Below are 19,010 nucleotides of genomic sequence, written 5' to 3' on the forward strand. Positions count from 1 at the left end.
AGGGTTTTGTACAAAAGACTGATCTTTCATCTTAGCTATATGCCTATATATGTGGACCTTCTCGCCAACTCGATGGACCACATTTTTTACTTGCTGGTGGATCATGTACACAATTTGCATCTTTAAATACAACCATCATTGTTATTGAGTACATAAATATTAGAAACACTATACATTCGCCTTGTCAAGAGAGATATTTAAAAGACATGTGATAGTTTTCTCTCCTTATCTTCCCTCATCCTTTAGATTACAAAAGTTAAAATATCAACGAGTCGTTTTCTACTTTGGAGTTTTCTTGTGTGGAAAAGTCAAAAGTATGCAAAAACTCAGCATACGATCGTTGCTCATTATCATTGACTACAAAATAGAATAACAGCAAAACTTGCAAGACCAATCAAGCTCTTTGAATCGGTCTACAACACATTAAAGAACATATATATATATATATATTCAATTATACAGATAATGATGGGCCATTTATGCTTATATTATATGCACATACATATCTGGCGTATAACAAAAAAGAAAAAAGAAACTTACATGACTGCAACATACTTTCTTTCTTGGAATTTGGACATCAGAAATAATATTCACCTCCTTCCTATAGCCATGTCTATAGACATATGTCAATGAGGAGCAAAACCCCAACGCCTCTCCGCTTCTCAAATGGAAAGGCTGATTCTGAGTATAATTGGAGTGATGTAGGTACTAGCGAGAAAGCGAGGAATGTCTCTGTCCTCGGTGCAATCAGAAGGGCAGCCAAGAAAGTCTTTGCTGCTCTTTTCTTAGGACAACGAAAGTTAAAGCCAGCCGACGAATGTAGATCTGATGCTGGCGATAGCAGCACGCTTGACAGAGAATCTACATGTAAGCATATTGGTGTTTGGTTGAATCTTTCCTAAAACATCCTTTCTTGAATCAGGAACGTGTTTTGATATCTTCTAAGACAAACAAGCTTTGTTTCAAACCTGGGAGTCTTTGATGGATGAGATATATTTCTATACATTTATGCTCTCTGTATTGCTGTGACAATCTTTTTATTTCTTGCATACGTGCAGTATCAGGCTGGACTGGTTATTCATCACCAAGCACTTTTGGAAGGTCATCAGGAAGAAAGGTTTCTGGTCAATATCGTTTTTCTGGTTCAAGATTTCTGAGTCCTGGGAAAGATTCTTCTTCTAGCAAAAGTTGGCACCTCGGTCCCGTAAACTTTTCTTTTGGGGAGATTCAAAGGGCAACTGCAAATTTTGCATCGGTTCACCAAATTGGAGAAGGCGGTTTTGGCACTGTTTTTAAGGGAAAGCTTGATGATGGAACTATTGTTGCTATCAAGCGTGCAAGAAAGGTAGTAATTGAATCCACTTCTTGGAAAATATGTGGATGAGAGACTCAAGTTTCTTAAGAATAATTCGGAGGAAAAAATAGTCAATAACTCAAAATTCTGTGGCAGAACAACTATGGCAAAAGCTGGCTGCGAGAGTTCAAGAATGAAATATACACACTGTCAAAGATCGAGCATATGAATTTGGTAAAGCTGTATGGATTTCTTGAACATGGAGATGAAAGGGTTATTGTTGTTGAACATGTTGGCAATGGAAACCTACGAGAACATCTAGATGGTAAGTTGTAAGCTAAGAGTTACTTCCTTCTTTTTCTATGTGTATAGAAAAATATCTGAATACAGAATTCTCAACCTTTGTTCTTCTTCATCAAACTCAAGGTTTACGGGGTAACCGCCTTGAAATGGCAGAACGTCTTGGGATTGCGATTGATGTGGCTCATGCTTTGACCTATCTGCACACATATACTGGTACCCTTGTTATCTCATCTTCTTTGTTGTTTATCTGTGTTACAGTATAGCTTAAGTGTGCCAAGATTTTATAATGCAGATACACCAATAATACACAGAGACATTAAAGCATCAAATATCCTCATCACGGATAAGCTTAGAGCCAAAGTAGCAGACTTTGGCTTTGCTCGTTTAGTTTCCGAAGATCCTGGGGCTACTCATATATCAACTCAGGTCAAAGGATCTGCAGGCTATGTGGATCCAGATTACCTCAGGACGTTTCAACTAACCGATAAGAGCGATGTTTACTCTTTTGGTGTTTTACTCATAGAGCTTCTCACGGGAAGACGTCCCATTGAGTTACAAAGACCACGAAAAGATAGACTCACAGTTAAATGGGTAAAGTCACTTTCTTGTTACCTTTTCACACTAAAAGCTCGTGAGAATCTCAACGATTAAATCAGGAGAAACTCGTCTCGTATCTTGTGCAGGCATTGAGAAGACTCAATGAAGATGAAGCTGTTCTCATAATGGACCCATTTCTCAAGAGAAACAGAGCCGCCATTGAAGTGGCTGAAAAGATGCTGAGTCTGGCGAGCGAATGTCTTGCCCCAACGAGAGCTACACGTCCGGCTATGAAAGTCATTGCGGAAAAGCTATGGGCTATAAGGAGAGAGATGAAGGAGACGGTGGTTTCTTCCTCGGCCTCTAATTCTTCGTGTTCATCAGCGACACACAGCTTCATTGGCCGTGAATCAGACAGATATGCATTGCCGAGGATCGAAGACAACGAGAATAGCATTCAATTACTCTCACCTTGATGATGTTAATTTGTAAAACATGTTTGCTGCTTCTCATTAGAAGAAAAAAATCTTTACTTAGATGAATGCAAATACACACCATACTTAGTTGTCTTTTGTTGTCCCTAAATGGTATCTCTTGTTTAGCTCTTAAGAAATGTATAGTTTCGATTGTTTTCATCACAAAATGTCTCTTATTGTACTATAATACTCTTGGTTAAAAAGATGATTATCATACCTGATGTTCGGAATACATTCATGGATCAGAGAACTCGGAACAAGTCTTTTTTTTTTGCTAACACGAATAATTGTGAAAATGGTTCCACTTGCAAAGAAGAGAGAATTAACACCACTAATAAATAAACGAATGAGATAGGTTTTGATCTAATCATCAATGATGATGATAAAAGACAGTATATAGCATTCTCAACTTTTTGGGAATACTCTCCGAGTAAGCCATTAAATTTCACAAAAAATAAAACTAGAAAGCCAAAGTAGAAGAGAGATTAAATTCCATAAACATCAAATCACAACCATTCCCCAGTTGGCTAGTCATTACACAACGAATCCAGAGAAGATGACATTGACGATGAAAGATCACTAACAACAACAACCCACAAAAAAGGATACAACAAAAACACAAAACCCTTCTTTTGTATTATATATAAATTTACAAAAAGAGACTCTTCACGTCTCTCAAGCGAATTTAGGCTTGGGCAAGGCTGACCCACCAAGGCCGCTGCCGCTGCTGCTGCTGCCACCGCCTCCTCCTCCTCCGTGGACTGGTCCAAGCTTCTGGATCCAATGTTTCAGACCTTTCCTTGGGTCCTTACAGATCTTGTTTGAAGACAGATTCAGGTTACCTTCTCGTTCCAGTGAAATTGCAAACTGTTCAAGCACTTTCACTATCTGCCAGAACTCGGGTCTCTTATCCGGTGCAACCGACCAACACTGCTCTATCAGAGCTTTCATGGCTGCTGGACAATCTGCCGGGATAGCTGGCCTAATGTTCTGAAACAAAAGATTAACATTTTCAATATCTCAAATGGTTGAACCAACTGAACAAAAAAAGGACCTCAAACCATACTTATGCTGTAAGCTCTTTTTTTTTGTGTGTTAAAGGCTTTAGCTGTAATTATTAGACAGAGCTTGTGCTGAAAGATGGTATAAAATTCCATGGAAGACTACAATCATAAAATAGTCAGGAGACACACAGAATATTTTACCTTGTGTACGACTGCAAAAGCAGCTTGAATAGGATTCATGTCCTCATACGGGATTGCTCCAGCTACCATTTCCCATAAAACAAGTCCAAAACTGTAAACATCAGCCTTGCGTCCATGTGGTTTCCGCTTTATCATTTCAGGTGCCATCCACCTATATGTTCCTGGGTCATCAGCCAACATGTCACAGTACTCCTCCTCGCATGCTATGCCAAAGTCAGCGATCTTCAACTGGAAATCTTCATCGATCAATACATTTTCTGGCTTAAGATCTCGATGAATTACATGTCGTGAGTGAATATATTCCATTCCTCTTGCAATATCTAAAGCAAACTCTATCAGCCGTTTCAAAGGAAGAGTCCTATTCTCAGGCTTGTGCAGAAAAGATCTTAACGATCCTTCAGGTAAATACTGCGTGAGGACACAATATACAGGCGGATCTTTATATGCTCCAACAAACTGTTTTACACACAAATAAGAAAAGATAAGTTAATAAAAACCGTAATCATTCCATCTAGACTGACATAACAGTTAACTAAGATAAAATAGCGAGAGGAGACAAGAATTACCTTTATAACATTTGGATGGGACATTCGCGACAAAAGGGTGACTTCCTTGGTAAACTGTTTCTCTAAACGAGCTCCCAAGCATCCATTATCGTCATCATCAGGCACAGTTATAAGCTTCACGGCAACAGCTTTATCTTCATATTTACCATGGTATAGCCGGCTATATAACCCATGAGCAAACTTAAGCCCAAAGAACAGCTTTGACATATCAACGCGGAACTCTTCAGAAGCTTCAACAGCACTTACTCTACGGCCAGTATTATCGAAAAGCTTAGACCATCCTGTGTCCTTCTTGCTCTTCACCCTCTCTTGAATTCTCAGAGTGCCAAGATCTCTGATAGGACCTGAAGGAGACCGCAAGTTAAACGATCTCTTTTCAAAGGAGTTCTTATGAGATAGCTTAGGCTTCATCCCCTTCTCAGATTCCATTCTCCTTGGATGTGGAGTAGAAAATCTCTTACGCTCAGACCTAGCTTCCTTAAACACATCAGGAAGAGCCATCTGAGGCGAAGGAGAAACAGATCTCTGCTTGTTAGTAACAGGGTTTCTCTGTATTTCAGAATCAACAACATAAACATCAGCCTCCAAACTGGTGGTATCTTCCGTAGTAGTCTGTGAATTACTGGAAACCAACTTGGGATCCAATGATGATGAGGATGAGGATGAAGCCGATGATGAAGATCTCTGGGGTGGTCTAGTTTTCAGTCCAGAAGAAGACTTATCTTGGTTAACCATAAAAGGGAGAGAAGCTAACTTTGAGGAATTCAGACGATAAGAAACAGTTTGAGAAAACTTAGTCCTCCTAATCCAAGAAGTAGCCTCTTCATCCATCTCTAAGCTCTCTCGACAAACCCACCCACTTATTAATAATAATAACAGACGCTTGAAATGCTAAAAAAGCCTAAAACTTTTTGGTCAAGACTAAACAACCAAAACTCAAGAGTTGCTCCAAAAGTCCCTATGTGATAATAATCAAGCAAACCCGTGAATACGAATGAGATGACTTGCTGCAATCTCCAACAATCTCATCTCCTCGACGGAAACACAAAATCCCTTCAAACCCATCCAAGCTCCATTTCTCACCTTCAACCATTAATCCACAAAAAATCTACAGAACAAATTAAAAGAAAAAGCTTGCTACCAATACTATTTTATTAACTCGAAATTTCTCCAAACGCCCCAACCAAATCGCCGGAAATCCTGAATTTTACATGCCTCTTCCTACAAATCAAGCAGCAAAATAGCTCAGGACAAAAACAAATCCATGGAAACACTAATGAGGACAAAGATCTTGATCTGATTAACAACATAACTAGTTTAGATTTTTGCTAACCTGAATTCAAACAACGGAATCACAAACAACAAAAAAAAATATGAAGCGTCGTCGTGTATGTTATACAAAAGGAAGGAAGAGAAGTAGAAGTTGAATCGGAAATCGAGAAGATCCGGCGACTTGAAGCCGGAGGGGGGGGGGGAGGAAGGAAGGGAATCCAAGGGAGAAATCGAGAGCTAAACCATTTAGACGTTTTTGGATTCTCAAAGACCTTTTTGACGAATCCAGACCTCTTACCCCCTTTTTTTAGATTGATTTTTATTTATTTTTATAAATAATATTCATTCACAGATAAAATGTGGAAAAAGAAAAGGAAAAAGAAAAAATGAAATTCTTTGGAATATTATGAAAAAATACGTTAAAACGACAGCGTATTAATCTGTCTGTCAGCATCTCTGATATGCTCTTATGATTCTTGTCTGATTGAGAGATATTTTAATTTAGTTTTTCTAAATATTTAAAATATAGGCCAATAAGGCTTGCTTTCGACATCGGCCCATAAATAAAACTTGTTTAAGGCCCAAACAAAGAAAATTGAGGATTTTGAGATACAGTTGTTCTTGTGTTGGGTCAGTGCATCATCCCTACTTATGCGAAGAAAGTGAACCAAGTTTGAAGACGTATTCAGTGACTATGAGTAGTCAAACGACTTGGCTTTGAGTTTTGATCACTGATACATACGATTCTGCGGCTGTGGCCTAATCATCTTTTTTTTTTTTTTTTTGAATTGAATGTAAAATTTATTCAAACAAAAAAAAACTGTTTTATAATGACTGTGTACTTGAATTTGAAACAATGAGATCAAGCAAAAATGAGCTGTAACTCCAACTGTGAAACTCAGAAACCAGAACGATCAATGTGGAGGAGGACGAGTAGCAAACCAGTAGGTTAGCCCCTCATTGTAAGAGTAATCTCCTTGGTGAAGAATTGAGTTGAATCTATTGCGGATGTTCTTGTCAATATTCTTAAGAAAAAGAGATTGCGTGCAAGGGCTATCTCCATGACTTCGATTGTGTAAGTTTAGAATGCTCGATGATGTCTTTCGCAGTGCTCTTAGGCTTCAAGATCGTTTCAGTAAGAGAATCGGTAATGGTGCCGTAGATCCACATCTTCACGAGACCATCCCGTTCCTTCCACACTTTGTCAGTGGCATGAGTAGTTTCAGGAGCGCCGCCGAGGTGATCGAGAACGCCGTATGTGAGACAGTGAGTCTCAAAAAGTTCTCTCCACACATCGTAATTCATCTTGTCGAGATCGAGGACAATAGGGATGTACGCTCGAATTTGGCTGATGCCAAAAGGTTTGTCAGATGAGCCCTGTGTGGGAGCAGCCATCGCGAGAGAGGGAAGAAACAGAGGAGAGGGGAAAAGAATCAAGAGAGAGAAAGAAGAAGAGGGATCGCGAGATCAGAGAGATCTTATGGCTTTGATACCATGTAAGTTTAGAATGCTCGATGATGTTTACATTAATCATAGGGAAGTATTTATACATGAGAGTCATATCTAAGAGTATCTTAACTATACAGAGATATGCGTATATTCCCTAAAGGGATAAGATTATATCCTTTGCTAACAGATTGTTCCGTGCTTGCCAAATATGATAGAGAGTAGTTTGAAAGGTGTACCTTAGTGTGAAAAGACATGGACTTCTGTTTATTTCATTGTGAGTTATACAAAAACATTGACTTATATATATAGGTTTACTTCTCTAGCAATATACCAGTGCTTACATTCAACTGTCGATCACGCAAATGCGAAAGCATGCATGATCTATCTATATATGTCTATGTCTCTCTTCTGTCCTTAGAATTTCTTCCCATAAATCCTAAAGGCACAATCAGTATATATGAACTGTGAAATAATCTAGCTAGAAAACGTGGCTAGAGTTTCCTTTTTCTTGTTTTTGTTGTAAATTGTAATGTAAAAACTTTTTCTTTTTTTACCAGGTAATAAAATACTCATTTATCTTATCTTCCTGGTTGTGCGTTTAGCTAAAAACGTCGGTGGATCAATATGTTTCTATATTATACGTAAATAATGAAACTTATGTATGTTACTAGCTGGTTCATGAATGTTACTAACTAGTTCATGATACAATATACTATATATGTATGAATGTGGGTGTGGAAGAAGAAAACAAAATGGCCAAAAACAATGAGAGTAAAAGAATAAAAGAGAGAAAGAAAGATGTAAACAGAGGTGAGTCCAAAAGATTGGTAAAACACAAATGCTTGTTAACAACATACATAGTCAATTTTTGGAGACACCACATATCACCTTTGTCTCCAGACCTTATTCATGTCCTACGCCTTTGGACACACCCTTTCCTCTTATATCCTTTATCATCGTATTTATCTCCTACACATAATAATATTTTATATGATTACTAATCTTGTCTCCCATTTATTTTTTTTTTGGTTTTCAGGTCAACTATAGTCAGTAATCGGTATATATGCATGTACATACATCGTATAGATTAGTAATTTTATATAACTTTGAATACTGATTAGTAACTTTATTGAAATGATTAATTTGAACCTAGCTAGTTCATATCAGTGGAAGATATACTAAACTATATATCTAACAAATATTCAAAACATTTTATCGTTTATAAGGAGCGAGCTACGAGTGGAATCAATTTGGATGCAATAAACACAAAGATGTATGAAATTTTGACAACATTTCTAAGATATAGATACAAGAAGTACAAACTATGGTCATGTACTGTTTCTCCTAAAACGTATATTAGTACAAAAGAATCCCAAAAAAAATTGGGGGGGGGGGGGGGGTGCTGGATTTGTCAAACAGTGTCGCTAGCTTGGATTAGGATAAGTTATACTTTCAATGGCTTCCACTTTTGTTTTTAAGTGTATGTATGGTCCGGTGTATAACCTACCACGTACTACTAATCAAGTATACTTTTTAATCTTAGGACACACTTGCAATAAGAAATATAGGTTTAAGAGGAAAACAAATACAACAAAAAAGAAACTGCTGAGAAAGTTTGAGGATACGTTGACGTACCCCTAATTTTACGTGAACAAGAGACACATAGAAAGAAAAACATCAATGGATGAGTAAGCTTCCCTAAGCTATTGTATATATCTTTCTCGCAAATCTTGGTTCTGGATATTTCTCAATGAAGGTTCGTTTATACGATTTGTTAGAGAGCAAATGAACTAGACAACAAATGGCTAGATGTTGAAACTTAAAACAAGGGAAAAATCGACACCCCTCAATTATAATCTCATAATAATTTGATTAATAATAGTGTTTGATACTTGTCACATCCAATACTTTTTTATTTCCCTCATTGGCCAGATTTAGCTTCTCAAAGCTTCGATTGAGAATATGCGAGCGCTATACATATACTAGCAAGCAAACTAATGAACCTCAACTTGATAATCACATCACTCTTCGTTTCCATATAATATCAGCCTGAGAGCGGAGGAGAGAAGATGTTGCCAGGCATACTTTTATGCTCGCTTAACCCCAGGAATCACAGGTCAACTCTCTCTCTTTTTTCTTCTTCTTCTTTCAAGAATATCACTTTTGATTAATTTATAGAAATATAGTACTTTCTTGTTTCAATTAAGTAATGATGCGGTTAAAGTGTTTCCTTAACATGTGTTTAATGATAAAAAATTTGGATTTATCGATATATTTTGATATACTCATATCATAGAGTACTATAGAAGAAAAAAGGAGAGAGACTGAGAGACGAGAATTTCTACATGATTTTGGATTAAGACAAGATCCATGTTATGACCTTTTATGGGATGATGATCACTTTCTCCTCCAATCAAAAAAAGGAGAGATTAACAAATAAAAAAATAACAACTGAGATAATCGCCCCTTAATAATGGCTACCTTTTATTCTTTACAATTTGTCTTTTAGGAGAGAGAATACAAAAACAAATTATATATTTTAAAAACTTTTAAAATATATAATAAACTTGTATGATTGCAGAAAATTATATTAATAAAAAAATTATGATAAACGATTGCTTTTATAATTAAATTCCAACTTATGTATAGCTTTTACCAATACAAAGTATATTAACTTTAGTTTTTTTCCTTTCAATAATCGTTGCCTAAATTGTTAAATTGGCAATATTTACTTGTTTTGGGTGAAAGATATTAGCATTGGCATATAAAAATTAGTTTAAACGAAGGAATGGGGTCTATTATTATATTTGTAGAAAATAAAAGGAAAGAAACAGGAGAGAGCATGTGCATATGTGTGTACAAAATAAAAAAAGTTGTGGAAAGAACCAAAACTTTTACATCGTTTACAATTACAAAAGTCAGGGGTCAAAAACATGAAAAAATAGGGGATAATTCGGTAATTTTCAACAGTCCTTACTCTTAGTAAGTGCACTTCACTTGTCTCCTTTCTCCACAGTGACGCTGACAAGTGACTCTTGAGAAATTTGGATATACATATATTCATTTAAAAAATCAGATCATTGGACGGCCGGAGAAATTATCATCCCGGTGGCGGTGGTGTAAACTGACGGAGTTGGTATATTTTCACTGTGCAGCAAAAAGAAGAAGAATGATCGAGAGAGCTTAGATACAGAGCCTAAGGACATTGAGTACTGGTACTCTGTTCAGTTCAATCGAGATCCTCCCAGATTTGCTCTCAAATCGGACTACAACTCTCACCATTCCCGCAGGTAAACCTCTCCGTCCATTGATTCCGGTGTTTTTCGATTCCTCAGTTTCTGCTTTTATTTTCGCAGTAAGAACGGCGGCGATTTTTGTAAGGCGAAGAAGCGAGGAGAAATGGCGAACAAGGTTTCTAACTTCTCCGATCTGATTCAGCGAGTGACTGCGTCTTGTTTGTTGCATCCCCTCTCCGCCGGCCGGCAAGATCTAGCTGGGAACCGCCGGGAAGAGTACGATTCCGAAGAAGAGGAGAACGATGATGGAGAGATTCAGTACGAAGACTCATTGGAGAAGGAGCCTGGGAAAGATGAGACTATTAGGGTTAAGAGCAAGACCGGTGGGAGCGGAGTGAGTGTGGAGACGGTGCAGGAGATGGAGATGGTGATGGAGGAAGTTTTCACCGCGGCTGCTGCGTTGAAGAGGGCTTACGTGGCTCTTCAGGAAGCTCATTCCCCCTGGGATCCCGAGAAGATGCACGACGCTGACATGGCCATGGTGGCTGAGCTGCGTAGGATTGGTTTGATGAGGGAAAGATTCAGGAGGATGAGAGGTACCGGAAGTGGTGGCCGGAGGAAAAACGACTCCGGCAGAGGAATGCTGAGAGAGGCAGTGGCGCCGTATGAAGCCGTCGTTAAGGAGCTTAAGAAAGAAGTGAAGGCGAAAGACACTGAGATTGAGAATCTCAAGGAGAAAGTCAAAGTGGCTACTTCCATGGCCAATGGTAACGGAGGCAAGAAACACCGATTGCTTTCAAGCCGGAAAGTTAACTGCTCCACGCAGATTGCTGTATCTCCGGTACCGGAGTTATTTGAGATGACGATGATTCAGGTGAAAGAAGCATCAAAGTCTTTCACAGGGATTCTACTCTCTCTAATGCGAGCTGCACATTGGGACATTGCAGCGGCTGTTCGATCCATTGAAGCCGCTTCAGCTGCATCAGACGGAATATCAGCTTCTTCATTTGCATCCTCGGTTCAGTCCTCTGTCCCGAACCAACACGCAAAATTTGCTCTCGAGTCTTACATCTGTCGGAAAATCTTCCAAGGATTCGATCACGAAACGTTTTACATGGACGGAAGCCTCTCTTCTCTTATCAACCCGGATCAATACCGTCGTGATTGCTTTGCTCAGTTCAAAGACATGAAAGCTATGGATCCTATGGAGTTGCTAGGGATCTTACCAACTTGCCATTTTGGTAAGTTCTGCTCAAAGAAGTACCTTTCCATCATTCACCACAAAATGGAAGAGTCATTGTTCGGGGACTCGGAACAGCGGGAGTTGGTTTTAGCTGGTAGTCACCCAAGAAGTCAGTTCTATGGAGAGTTCTTGGGGTTAGCCAAAGCAGTCTGGCTGCTTCATCTCCTGGCCTTTTCGCTCGACCCATCTCCAAGTCACTTTGAAGCAAACCGAGGAGCCGAGTTTCACTCTCAGTACATGGAGAGCGTCGTGAGGTTCTCGGATGGTCGTGTTCCTGCGGGTCAAGTTGTGGGGTTTCCTGTTTGCCCAGGATTCAAGCTTAGCCATCAAGGAAAAGGATCAATCATCAAATCCAGAGTTTACTTGGTTCCAAGGGCTTAAACTGGTTTCATTGAGTTCACTGTTTGTTAGTAATGTTATGTGGTGTTTTTTGTTAAGACTTGGTTTTGGAAAACCTGGAAATAAAGAGATCGTTTATATAAAGAGTTCTTGCAAAACAAAAAACCCAAAATTGGATAATGTCTCTATATTAATCTAAATGACAGAGCTCACACATAACATATAAGTATATATTCTAACAATTCGAGGTTTTAGAAGGGATTTATGTAATAAGGTATGGTTTTTCAACGAGGGATCTTAGAATCAATCGTACAAGACTTCTCTTAGAAACACTTTTTTCACCTGTCACAAAGTACACACGATTAAAAAAATTGATCATCATCATCAAAAGTATATAAGAATAGGAAAAGAATCTAGTTTACTTGTTCTAGAGTGAGGAACATAACAACGTTCCAGGTTCCTAGCCGTGTAAAATTCGGGAGAAATCCTTTGTAGAATGCCATGATCCCCTGTAATTATACAAAAAAACAAAGCATTCATGATTGTATCGAAAGAGAGAGTTCAGTACATGTGAACCGGAAATAGCTACCAACCTCGGTCTTCATGGTTTTGATAAAGCAATCGATTGTGTTTCGGTAAGTAGAGTCACCCATCATTCTAGATTTCACCTGGAACAACATATAAAGAATTACCATGGCCGTTCTAAGGGCATGTACTAAACCATCAATCCTTTTGCTTCTTTCAGTAACAAGTTAATTCTTTTTTTATCCTTTTCTCTACAATCTTATCTCTCCTTCGGGAGAGCAGCTATCTAATAATGCTACTTTTACCAAAGTCAAATCACCAAGTAAGAGATCAGAAACATAAATTGTGGAAGACACAAACATGTGAAACGCTCATTGTCACTTTCAAGGTAGTGCTATGTCCATTCTATATCATTGTCCTTCTAAGAGATATTCTGTGATAATAACTCAATCCTTGCCACAAATATATAATAGAACTCAATCAGTACTAGTCTCTTTTGTTTTGTTCCCCAGAATATCATTAATTTAGGCATTTAGCACTTTTATTTCAGATCTGTCACTTCTCGCTAAAAGTTATCTTACATATACCACTACCGAAAAAGATGAGGGGAGAGCCATATGATTGTAATTTTATTGTTGGTTTTATGTAAAAAGAAGAAATGTATGCTTACCACATCAATTGGAGAACCAATGCAGACAGCAAAGAAGCCTGCAGCTAAACCAGCTAGCAGATGAGTTAGAACACTGTCTCTGAAGAATGGAATTTTCATAATTGTCTGCATATGTATGGAAGTATTAGAACCAACAAAGACTAAAACAAACACCAGTAGATGCCAATTGTTTTTCTACACAACAAGAAAAACAAATATTGAGAAAGAATATCACCTCCTTTATTTGATCATAACTAGCTAGCTCTGCAGCATTTACAATAGCATTCCGAGCAATATTAGGACCAAGTCCGGTCCACAGCGCACTAAATCCTTCCTGTTTTATAGATCAAAAGGCTATAACTCTCTCTGCTAATCAAGTACCTTTGAAATTGTTATTTGAAGATCGAATTACTAACCAGCTTCACTATGGTGAAATAAGCGTCTACAGCACCTGCATAACGCCTAGGAACCCCAGCCGGTAGTTTTCCTTCCGATTGAAGCCGAACTTTAACAAGATCAGTTGGATTAGCTACTATAATAGCTATAGCTCCTGTAGTGACACACACAACAACAACAAAAAAAGAACCCTTAAATAAATCGATCTTTCACTCGAGTTAGAGGATTAAAATAAAGAACTGAGCTGACCGGTTAACAAAGCTGCAAGAATCTTTTGATATAATGGAATATCACCAATAAAGTCACTTCCTACCAAAAATGTCTTGACCTGGCCAGATATAGCAAAGTAACCAACTCATCAGATATAAAAGAGTATACCAAATATATAAAAAGAAAGGCCCCAGAGAAGGAAAGCAATGTGAGACTCACAGGCTCATATAAGCCAATCCTTAAGCCACCATAGATACATTGGCGATGCAGTCCTGCGATCACACCTTTCCAAAGCCCAGAAATGCCTTCTTCTCTTGCTATGGTAGTTAGAGTACCAATTGAGCCTCTGTACTTGGGTAAGTTATCACCATCTCCTGAAGGGATCTTCCTCTGAAGCTGAAGCCTAACTTTGGCTGTGTCCAACGGTACTGTACATAACTGCAACATCATTCGGATAAATCTGCATAAGGATTTGACTAAAGACTACGAAACAGACTTTAAAAGGAGTAAAAATTAAAAGCAAACACATAACACACAAAAAAAGTCAAATTCCCAAAATACTAAAATGTAGCTCATTTCGATAAGTATCATCTCATAAATTCATAATATAGGACTTGAAGAGTCCCGTAGACTAGACCATTATAGGTGGTTATAGCTTCTACAGCTCAATTTCAAAGATTCAAAAGATGAACAATAAATCTACAACAAAAATAATCTGGGCTTGTTGACCAGTGACAGTGATTAATTGAATTCTAAGAAAATTCACCGACTGAAAATGAAAAATGACAGAAATAACCCAGAAAGAGGAGGAATCATCTCATCTCATCTCGTACCTCTGCAAAACAAGCTGCGAAAGCGCTGCAAATGAAGGTTTCAAGGAACGAAATCTCGATCCTGGGTTTGACATCCGCCATTGTTATGCTATAGATGGGAACAAGATAAGCGAAATCTGGGGAAGCACCGATTGGGCAAAAAGAAAATGTTAGAACTTGCACTTATTCTTCTCTGACAAACGATGATTGATAGATAGATAGTATAATCTATAAATGGGTTTCTCAATGATTGAGTTTGTAGAGTAGTAATGAAGAAAAGTGAGCGAGATCGAGATTTAAAAGCGACTCTCTAATGGCGTAACGAATTCAGAAAAATAGTACAGACTACAGAGTCTCAATCAATCTTTGGTGTTACTTTTTTTTTCTAACTAAACAAACAGAGTCACTAGAGACCCTCTTCCTCGTATGGAAGGTTTACGTATATAACTGTCTTATGTATGTTTAGTTGGAGACCCTCTTCATTGAGTGGAAGGTTAGGTCTAAAAGTGTTTATGTTTAGTTGGAGACCCTCTTCATCCAATGGAAGGTTAGGTATAAATCAGTGTACGTTTAAAACAAAGGCACTGGATCGGAGATGGTGAATGGATTTTAAGGCACAATCCATAGTTACTGCGGGAGTTCTGTGTGCTGAGTTTGAATTTTCTTAATGACCACTAAACCGGAAGCAAAAGTCGTCACAATCATAAACTGTGGAAGAGAAGATAAGCCCATCTTGTTGTAGTATTCTTTCTATACAAGATTAAAAACCTATCAATTCAACTTGTTTACTGTTTAGGTACAGACGGGTTTTTCTATTCTTTTCTATGGAAGTTGCTACGTATAGGACTTGTTCGTATTGTTTCATTTCAATATACAACAAAAGCACTAGATGAACCAGAGAAATGGTGAATGGAACTCAAAGGGGTTTTAGCTGCACCAAAGTGAGTGATTCTGTAAACGCCAGGTGACGCTGTTTCAGGGATTCTCCATTCGATGCTCGTTGTGCTCTGCGCGCTGAGTTTGAACGGTCTTGACCACTTATACCGGAGGCAAAAGTCGTCATCATCATATACAGATACCCATTTCTCTTTTCCTTCCAGCAACCTCTCAACAAGCGCGAATGTCCCTTCTGTCATCAGATCATTTCTCGGGTTAGCTGACCGGAACTGAACCGTCACTATGTCAGTTCCCTTCCTGAATTTGGCAACGGGAGGAACATCCGATACAAGATCTCCAAATGCAGTTCCAATTGGAGTCATATCCGCAACCACGGGTGTTAGTAAGCTTATTTGTTTGTGAAGTAGGTCAGGTGGCTGAGGACCCGGGTCAGTGGCTTGACCAGATAGAAGATCATTTGCTAGTTTCTTGAATTCTTGAATGTATCCGCTTAATGTGTGAGGTCCATACAAGGTCGATGCACCCTGATGGAAAAATTTAGAGATGGTTTAAGAGCAGGAAATCAAGAAAGGTCAAAGCTCTTCCTTATTATCTCATCATCTAACCTCATATCTCTGCACTTGGTATTCCTCAAATGTGGCGATATACTGCGAGTACGAATTCGTTAGCCCAGCTATGACCACGCTGAATTCTTCTCCATTGCTGCCTTCCTTAAGCACTGTTTTCACGGCATCGCGTAGTCGCCTCCCTGCCATTGTTGTGAATTCTTGCAAGCAGAAGCAAAGAGAAAAGAAATTACTAATGTTCTACATCAGTCCTGAAATGAATTTTTTCTTTTCTTTTCTGGGGGAGTCTGGAATACCTCCGGGTACGCAGAGAATCACTAGCTGGCCAATACGGAGGATCTGAACTGGTAATATCGATGGCTGAAAATGGTACAGTTTTTCCATCACAAAAGAGGTAAGTGGGAATCAATTTTTATCCATCGCAGTATCCGCATAATGATGCATGATAAACAGATTATGCTCACCGCCCAGTCGTATGGTTGTTTCATTTCACCGGTATCAAGCAATATGGGTTTAGGTCGCTGGCACTGGACCTGTTCCTTAGTTGGATTTTTTAAAAGGTTCCTTACAAGCCTCCAGAAAGGATTTCCCTAACACAAAATCACAACATTAAGTATAGTACTACTTACTAAACATCTTATTAGCAAGTTAAAAGGGAATTTGGGGTTTACCTGATCATCTCCTTGTTTAAAGTCAAATGCTCCAGGTCCATCAGTTGTTCCTGCAGCGAAACCAAAACCCATTGCAGCTGGACATGTTTTCACCACTTCAAAACCTCCATTTTGTCCATCAATCGTCACTTCAAGCTGAGAGAAATCAACAAAAGCATGACGATGGTCAACTTTTCCTTGTATCTCCTCAGAGGCTTTAGTGAAAAGATCTGCAGCCTTCTTGAACTGCCTCTCTCCAATAATGCGCGTACTCTCAAATTCATCAGGGTAGCTGAAACATTCAGTCATGCTAAGTTATATATCTGTTAAATTTGGCTCTAAATACCATACTGAATTGAGAGAGAACAGAATTTTCTGTGATTGGTTTCCGCATTTCTGAAGGAAAAGTGTGCAATTAGGAATAAGACGTACCCTGGTCCACGGCCGTAGCACTGTTCGTTCTTTCCACCACAAGTACTGTGGTTGAAGTCACAAGGCAGGCCTGTGTCTAAACAGAAGGCTCCCAACACATTCGGACTAACATCACCGCAGTTAGTTTGACAGAAGGCAGAGACAAAGCTAGGTTTGTCGGCGTGTCTGAATCCACTTCTGACCCGTCTTGCAACGCTTGACATCCTTGTAACAGTTTTACCGCCTGTAGACAGTAAAGAGGACGCCATGTCCAGCACATCTTGATCTGCAATGAAAGCAACAAAAGGTTAGTAACACGCCATTACTAAACTATGGGAGCTATAGCTACTTATGCTTACCATGAGGATCTGTGATTATGGTCGAGACTCTTCTATGAGATTCAACATCATATGAAAAGCGACCGTCTTTTTGTTCAAACCAGTCTTCCATGATACGTGCTGCAGTTCCTTTGTTGTCCCCGCTGATCAAGGAATTTGTGCGGCTCATTGAAGTGCCATGAGTTGCAAACCAATTGAAACTACCCACTGGACCCCACTGATCATCAACGAACTTGACAAGTGTCATCTCTTTATCGACATTATATTCATATTTACTATGTTCATGAGCTGGATTGTTAAGGTATGCGCTGGGACTACGGTTCACACCAGCATCCATGAGCTCCCCTGCAAGTACAGCTCCAAAAGAAATGTCTTTAGAGAAAGCAACATGTAAATGAATGAAGAAAAAAGTTTGCCACAAGCTGAATCTCTCACCTTTGTTGATTAAAATGGACCCGGGGCGGAGATTTTCATGAGCTTGTATGATACTTTGCTCTATACCGTCCACAAGAGCATTGAACGATTGATGAACAAACCCGAGCGAAGTAACTAAGTACAGAATGTATTGGAGATAACCCCCTGGGCCGGCATGAGTATGAGTTCCACTAATTGCAACATTTTCCTCCGTATAAAGCTCACCATACCTCCAAGGATATTAAGATAGAACTTTTGACATTGGTTTTAATAAACTGAAACATGGAAAAAGAGAATATAACAAAATTCCAAGACAGACCTACTTACCTCTGTTTTAATCTTTCAATCACCTTGATAGTCACAAGCTGTGAGGCCATACCAGCATCAAGATTAACAAAAGCAATCCTTTTCCTGAACGGCTCAGCCACGATGAAAGCGCGAGCTCTGAGCCTGAAGTGAACACCGGATGTTACTTGTTCCATATTAGCATATCCCATCATGTTGACATCAGCTGCAGGTCCCGTGATGTCATAGCTTCCAAGACCGATCAAATAATTGGAATCCGTGAATACACATTTGATCTTCAGTAGACATAGCAAGAACAACGTGCACTGCACAGTAGACACAGATCGCCTCCTCATCTTCACACTCGATGTGGATTAAATCAGTTCTTCCTCATTTTTGGTCCTTCCTAGAGAAGCATGCCAATGTAAGCAACACAAACACACACACACGCATCTTTCGTGAATCTCAACTATATAACCAAAGAAATCAAATCACCCAACCTGAAGAAGAATAACAAGTAACGCAAGCCTAATATGGAAAAAGTAACACATCATTCACAAAGAAAGCTCGCTGCTTTAACCAAAATTTCACTTAAAACATAACATGATCGCTAGAAATAGGAAGATTGAAGAGTTACCGATTCGTAAACTTTTCATAAAAACAAACAGATGTACACTTTAAGCTGATGAACACACTAACCGCAATTATAGAGAACACACTAGCCCATTTGCAGGGACTAAGAGAAATTAATTCATGCGAATGCTATGAAGCAAAAGAAGAAAAAAAGATGGCAGGATTTGAATACTCAATAAAGTTTCGTTTTTTTTTTCAGGAGAAGAAGGGGAACAACGATCAGAGTCTGTGAGTAAGAGTAAAGTGTGAGGAAAATTCTTACTTTTTAAGGTTGCGGAGAAGGAAAGCTTCCCAATTCTCAATT

At 38.8% G+C, this 19,010-nt stretch overlaps 5 protein-coding genes across 8 annotated transcripts; 2 read left to right on the forward strand and 3 right to left on the reverse strand.

Moving 5' to 3' along the window:
* Positions 1–533: 533 nt before the first annotated feature.
* Positions 534–2,831, forward strand: LOC17877150 (calmodulin-binding receptor-like cytoplasmic kinase 1). Its single transcript, XM_006279553.2, has 6 exons — positions 534–867; positions 1,059–1,345; positions 1,451–1,619; positions 1,721–1,810; positions 1,890–2,188; positions 2,281–2,831. Exons 1-6 carry the CDS (start codon positions 624–626, stop codon positions 2,608–2,610), a joined length of 1,419 nt encoding a protein of 472 aa, XP_006279615.1. The 5' UTR covers positions 534–623; the 3' UTR covers positions 2,611–2,831.
* A 251-nt stretch (positions 2,832–3,082) lies between these two features.
* On the reverse strand, positions 3,083–5,940 carry LOC17877043 (serine/threonine-protein kinase HT1). Its single transcript, XM_006280223.2, has 4 exons — positions 5,715–5,940; positions 4,382–5,602; positions 3,816–4,271; positions 3,083–3,600 (listed from the first exon to the last, which is right to left on the reverse strand). The coding sequence occupies exons 2-4, from the start codon at positions 5,210–5,212 to the stop codon at positions 3,286–3,288; spliced, it is 1,602 nt and encodes a 533-aa protein (XP_006280285.1). The 5' UTR covers positions 5,213–5,602; positions 5,715–5,940; the 3' UTR covers positions 3,083–3,285.
* A 3,165-nt stretch (positions 5,941–9,105) lies between these two features.
* Positions 9,106–12,064, forward strand: LOC17876085 (protein GRAVITROPIC IN THE LIGHT 1). The gene is made up of 3 exons (XM_006281628.2): positions 9,106–9,218; positions 10,258–10,392; positions 10,459–12,064. Exons 1-3 carry the CDS (start codon positions 9,172–9,174, stop codon positions 11,960–11,962), a joined length of 1,686 nt encoding a protein of 561 aa, XP_006281690.1. The 5' UTR covers positions 9,106–9,171; the 3' UTR covers positions 11,963–12,064.
* Positions 12,044–14,865, reverse strand: LOC17874705 (mitochondrial uncoupling protein 2). Its single transcript, XM_006279609.2, has 9 exons — positions 14,534–14,865; positions 13,920–14,138; positions 13,740–13,818; positions 13,511–13,644; positions 13,330–13,428; positions 13,116–13,220; positions 12,514–12,588; positions 12,343–12,429; positions 12,044–12,262 (listed from the first exon to the last, which is right to left on the reverse strand). Exons 1-9 carry the CDS (start codon positions 14,612–14,614, stop codon positions 12,224–12,226), a joined length of 918 nt encoding a protein of 305 aa, XP_006279671.1. The 5' UTR covers positions 14,615–14,865; the 3' UTR covers positions 12,044–12,223.
* Positions 14,866–15,235: 370 nt separating this feature from the next.
* On the reverse strand, positions 15,236–19,005 carry LOC17875431 (neutral ceramidase 3). 4 transcript variants are annotated; one of them, XM_023781369.1, is made up of 10 exons: positions 18,969–19,005; positions 18,116–18,479; positions 17,810–18,018; positions 17,396–17,719; positions 17,058–17,322; positions 16,647–16,917; positions 16,440–16,565; positions 16,272–16,335; positions 16,015–16,175; positions 15,236–15,933 (listed from the first exon to the last, which is right to left on the reverse strand). In XM_023781369.1, exons 2-10 carry the CDS (start codon positions 18,427–18,429, stop codon positions 15,379–15,381), a joined length of 2,289 nt encoding a protein of 762 aa, XP_023637137.1. In that variant the 5' UTR covers positions 18,430–18,479; positions 18,969–19,005; the 3' UTR covers positions 15,236–15,378. The 4 variants fall into 4 exon arrangements, with proteins under 4 accessions (XP_023637137.1, XP_023637131.1, XP_023637133.1 ...); XM_023781363.1 differs by lacking the exon at positions 18,969–19,005 and adding an exon at positions 18,773–18,951; XM_023781365.1 differs by lacking the exon at positions 18,969–19,005 and adding an exon at positions 18,711–18,951.
* Between the last annotated feature and the right edge of the window lie 5 nt (positions 19,006–19,010).

The sequence above is a fragment of the Capsella rubella genome, unplaced genomic scaffold (genome assembly GCF_000375325.1).
Source record: "Capsella rubella cultivar Monte Gargano unplaced genomic scaffold, Caprub1_0 scaffold_8, whole genome shotgun sequence".
Classification (NCBI taxonomy): Eukaryota; Viridiplantae; Streptophyta; class Magnoliopsida; order Brassicales; family Brassicaceae; genus Capsella; species Capsella rubella.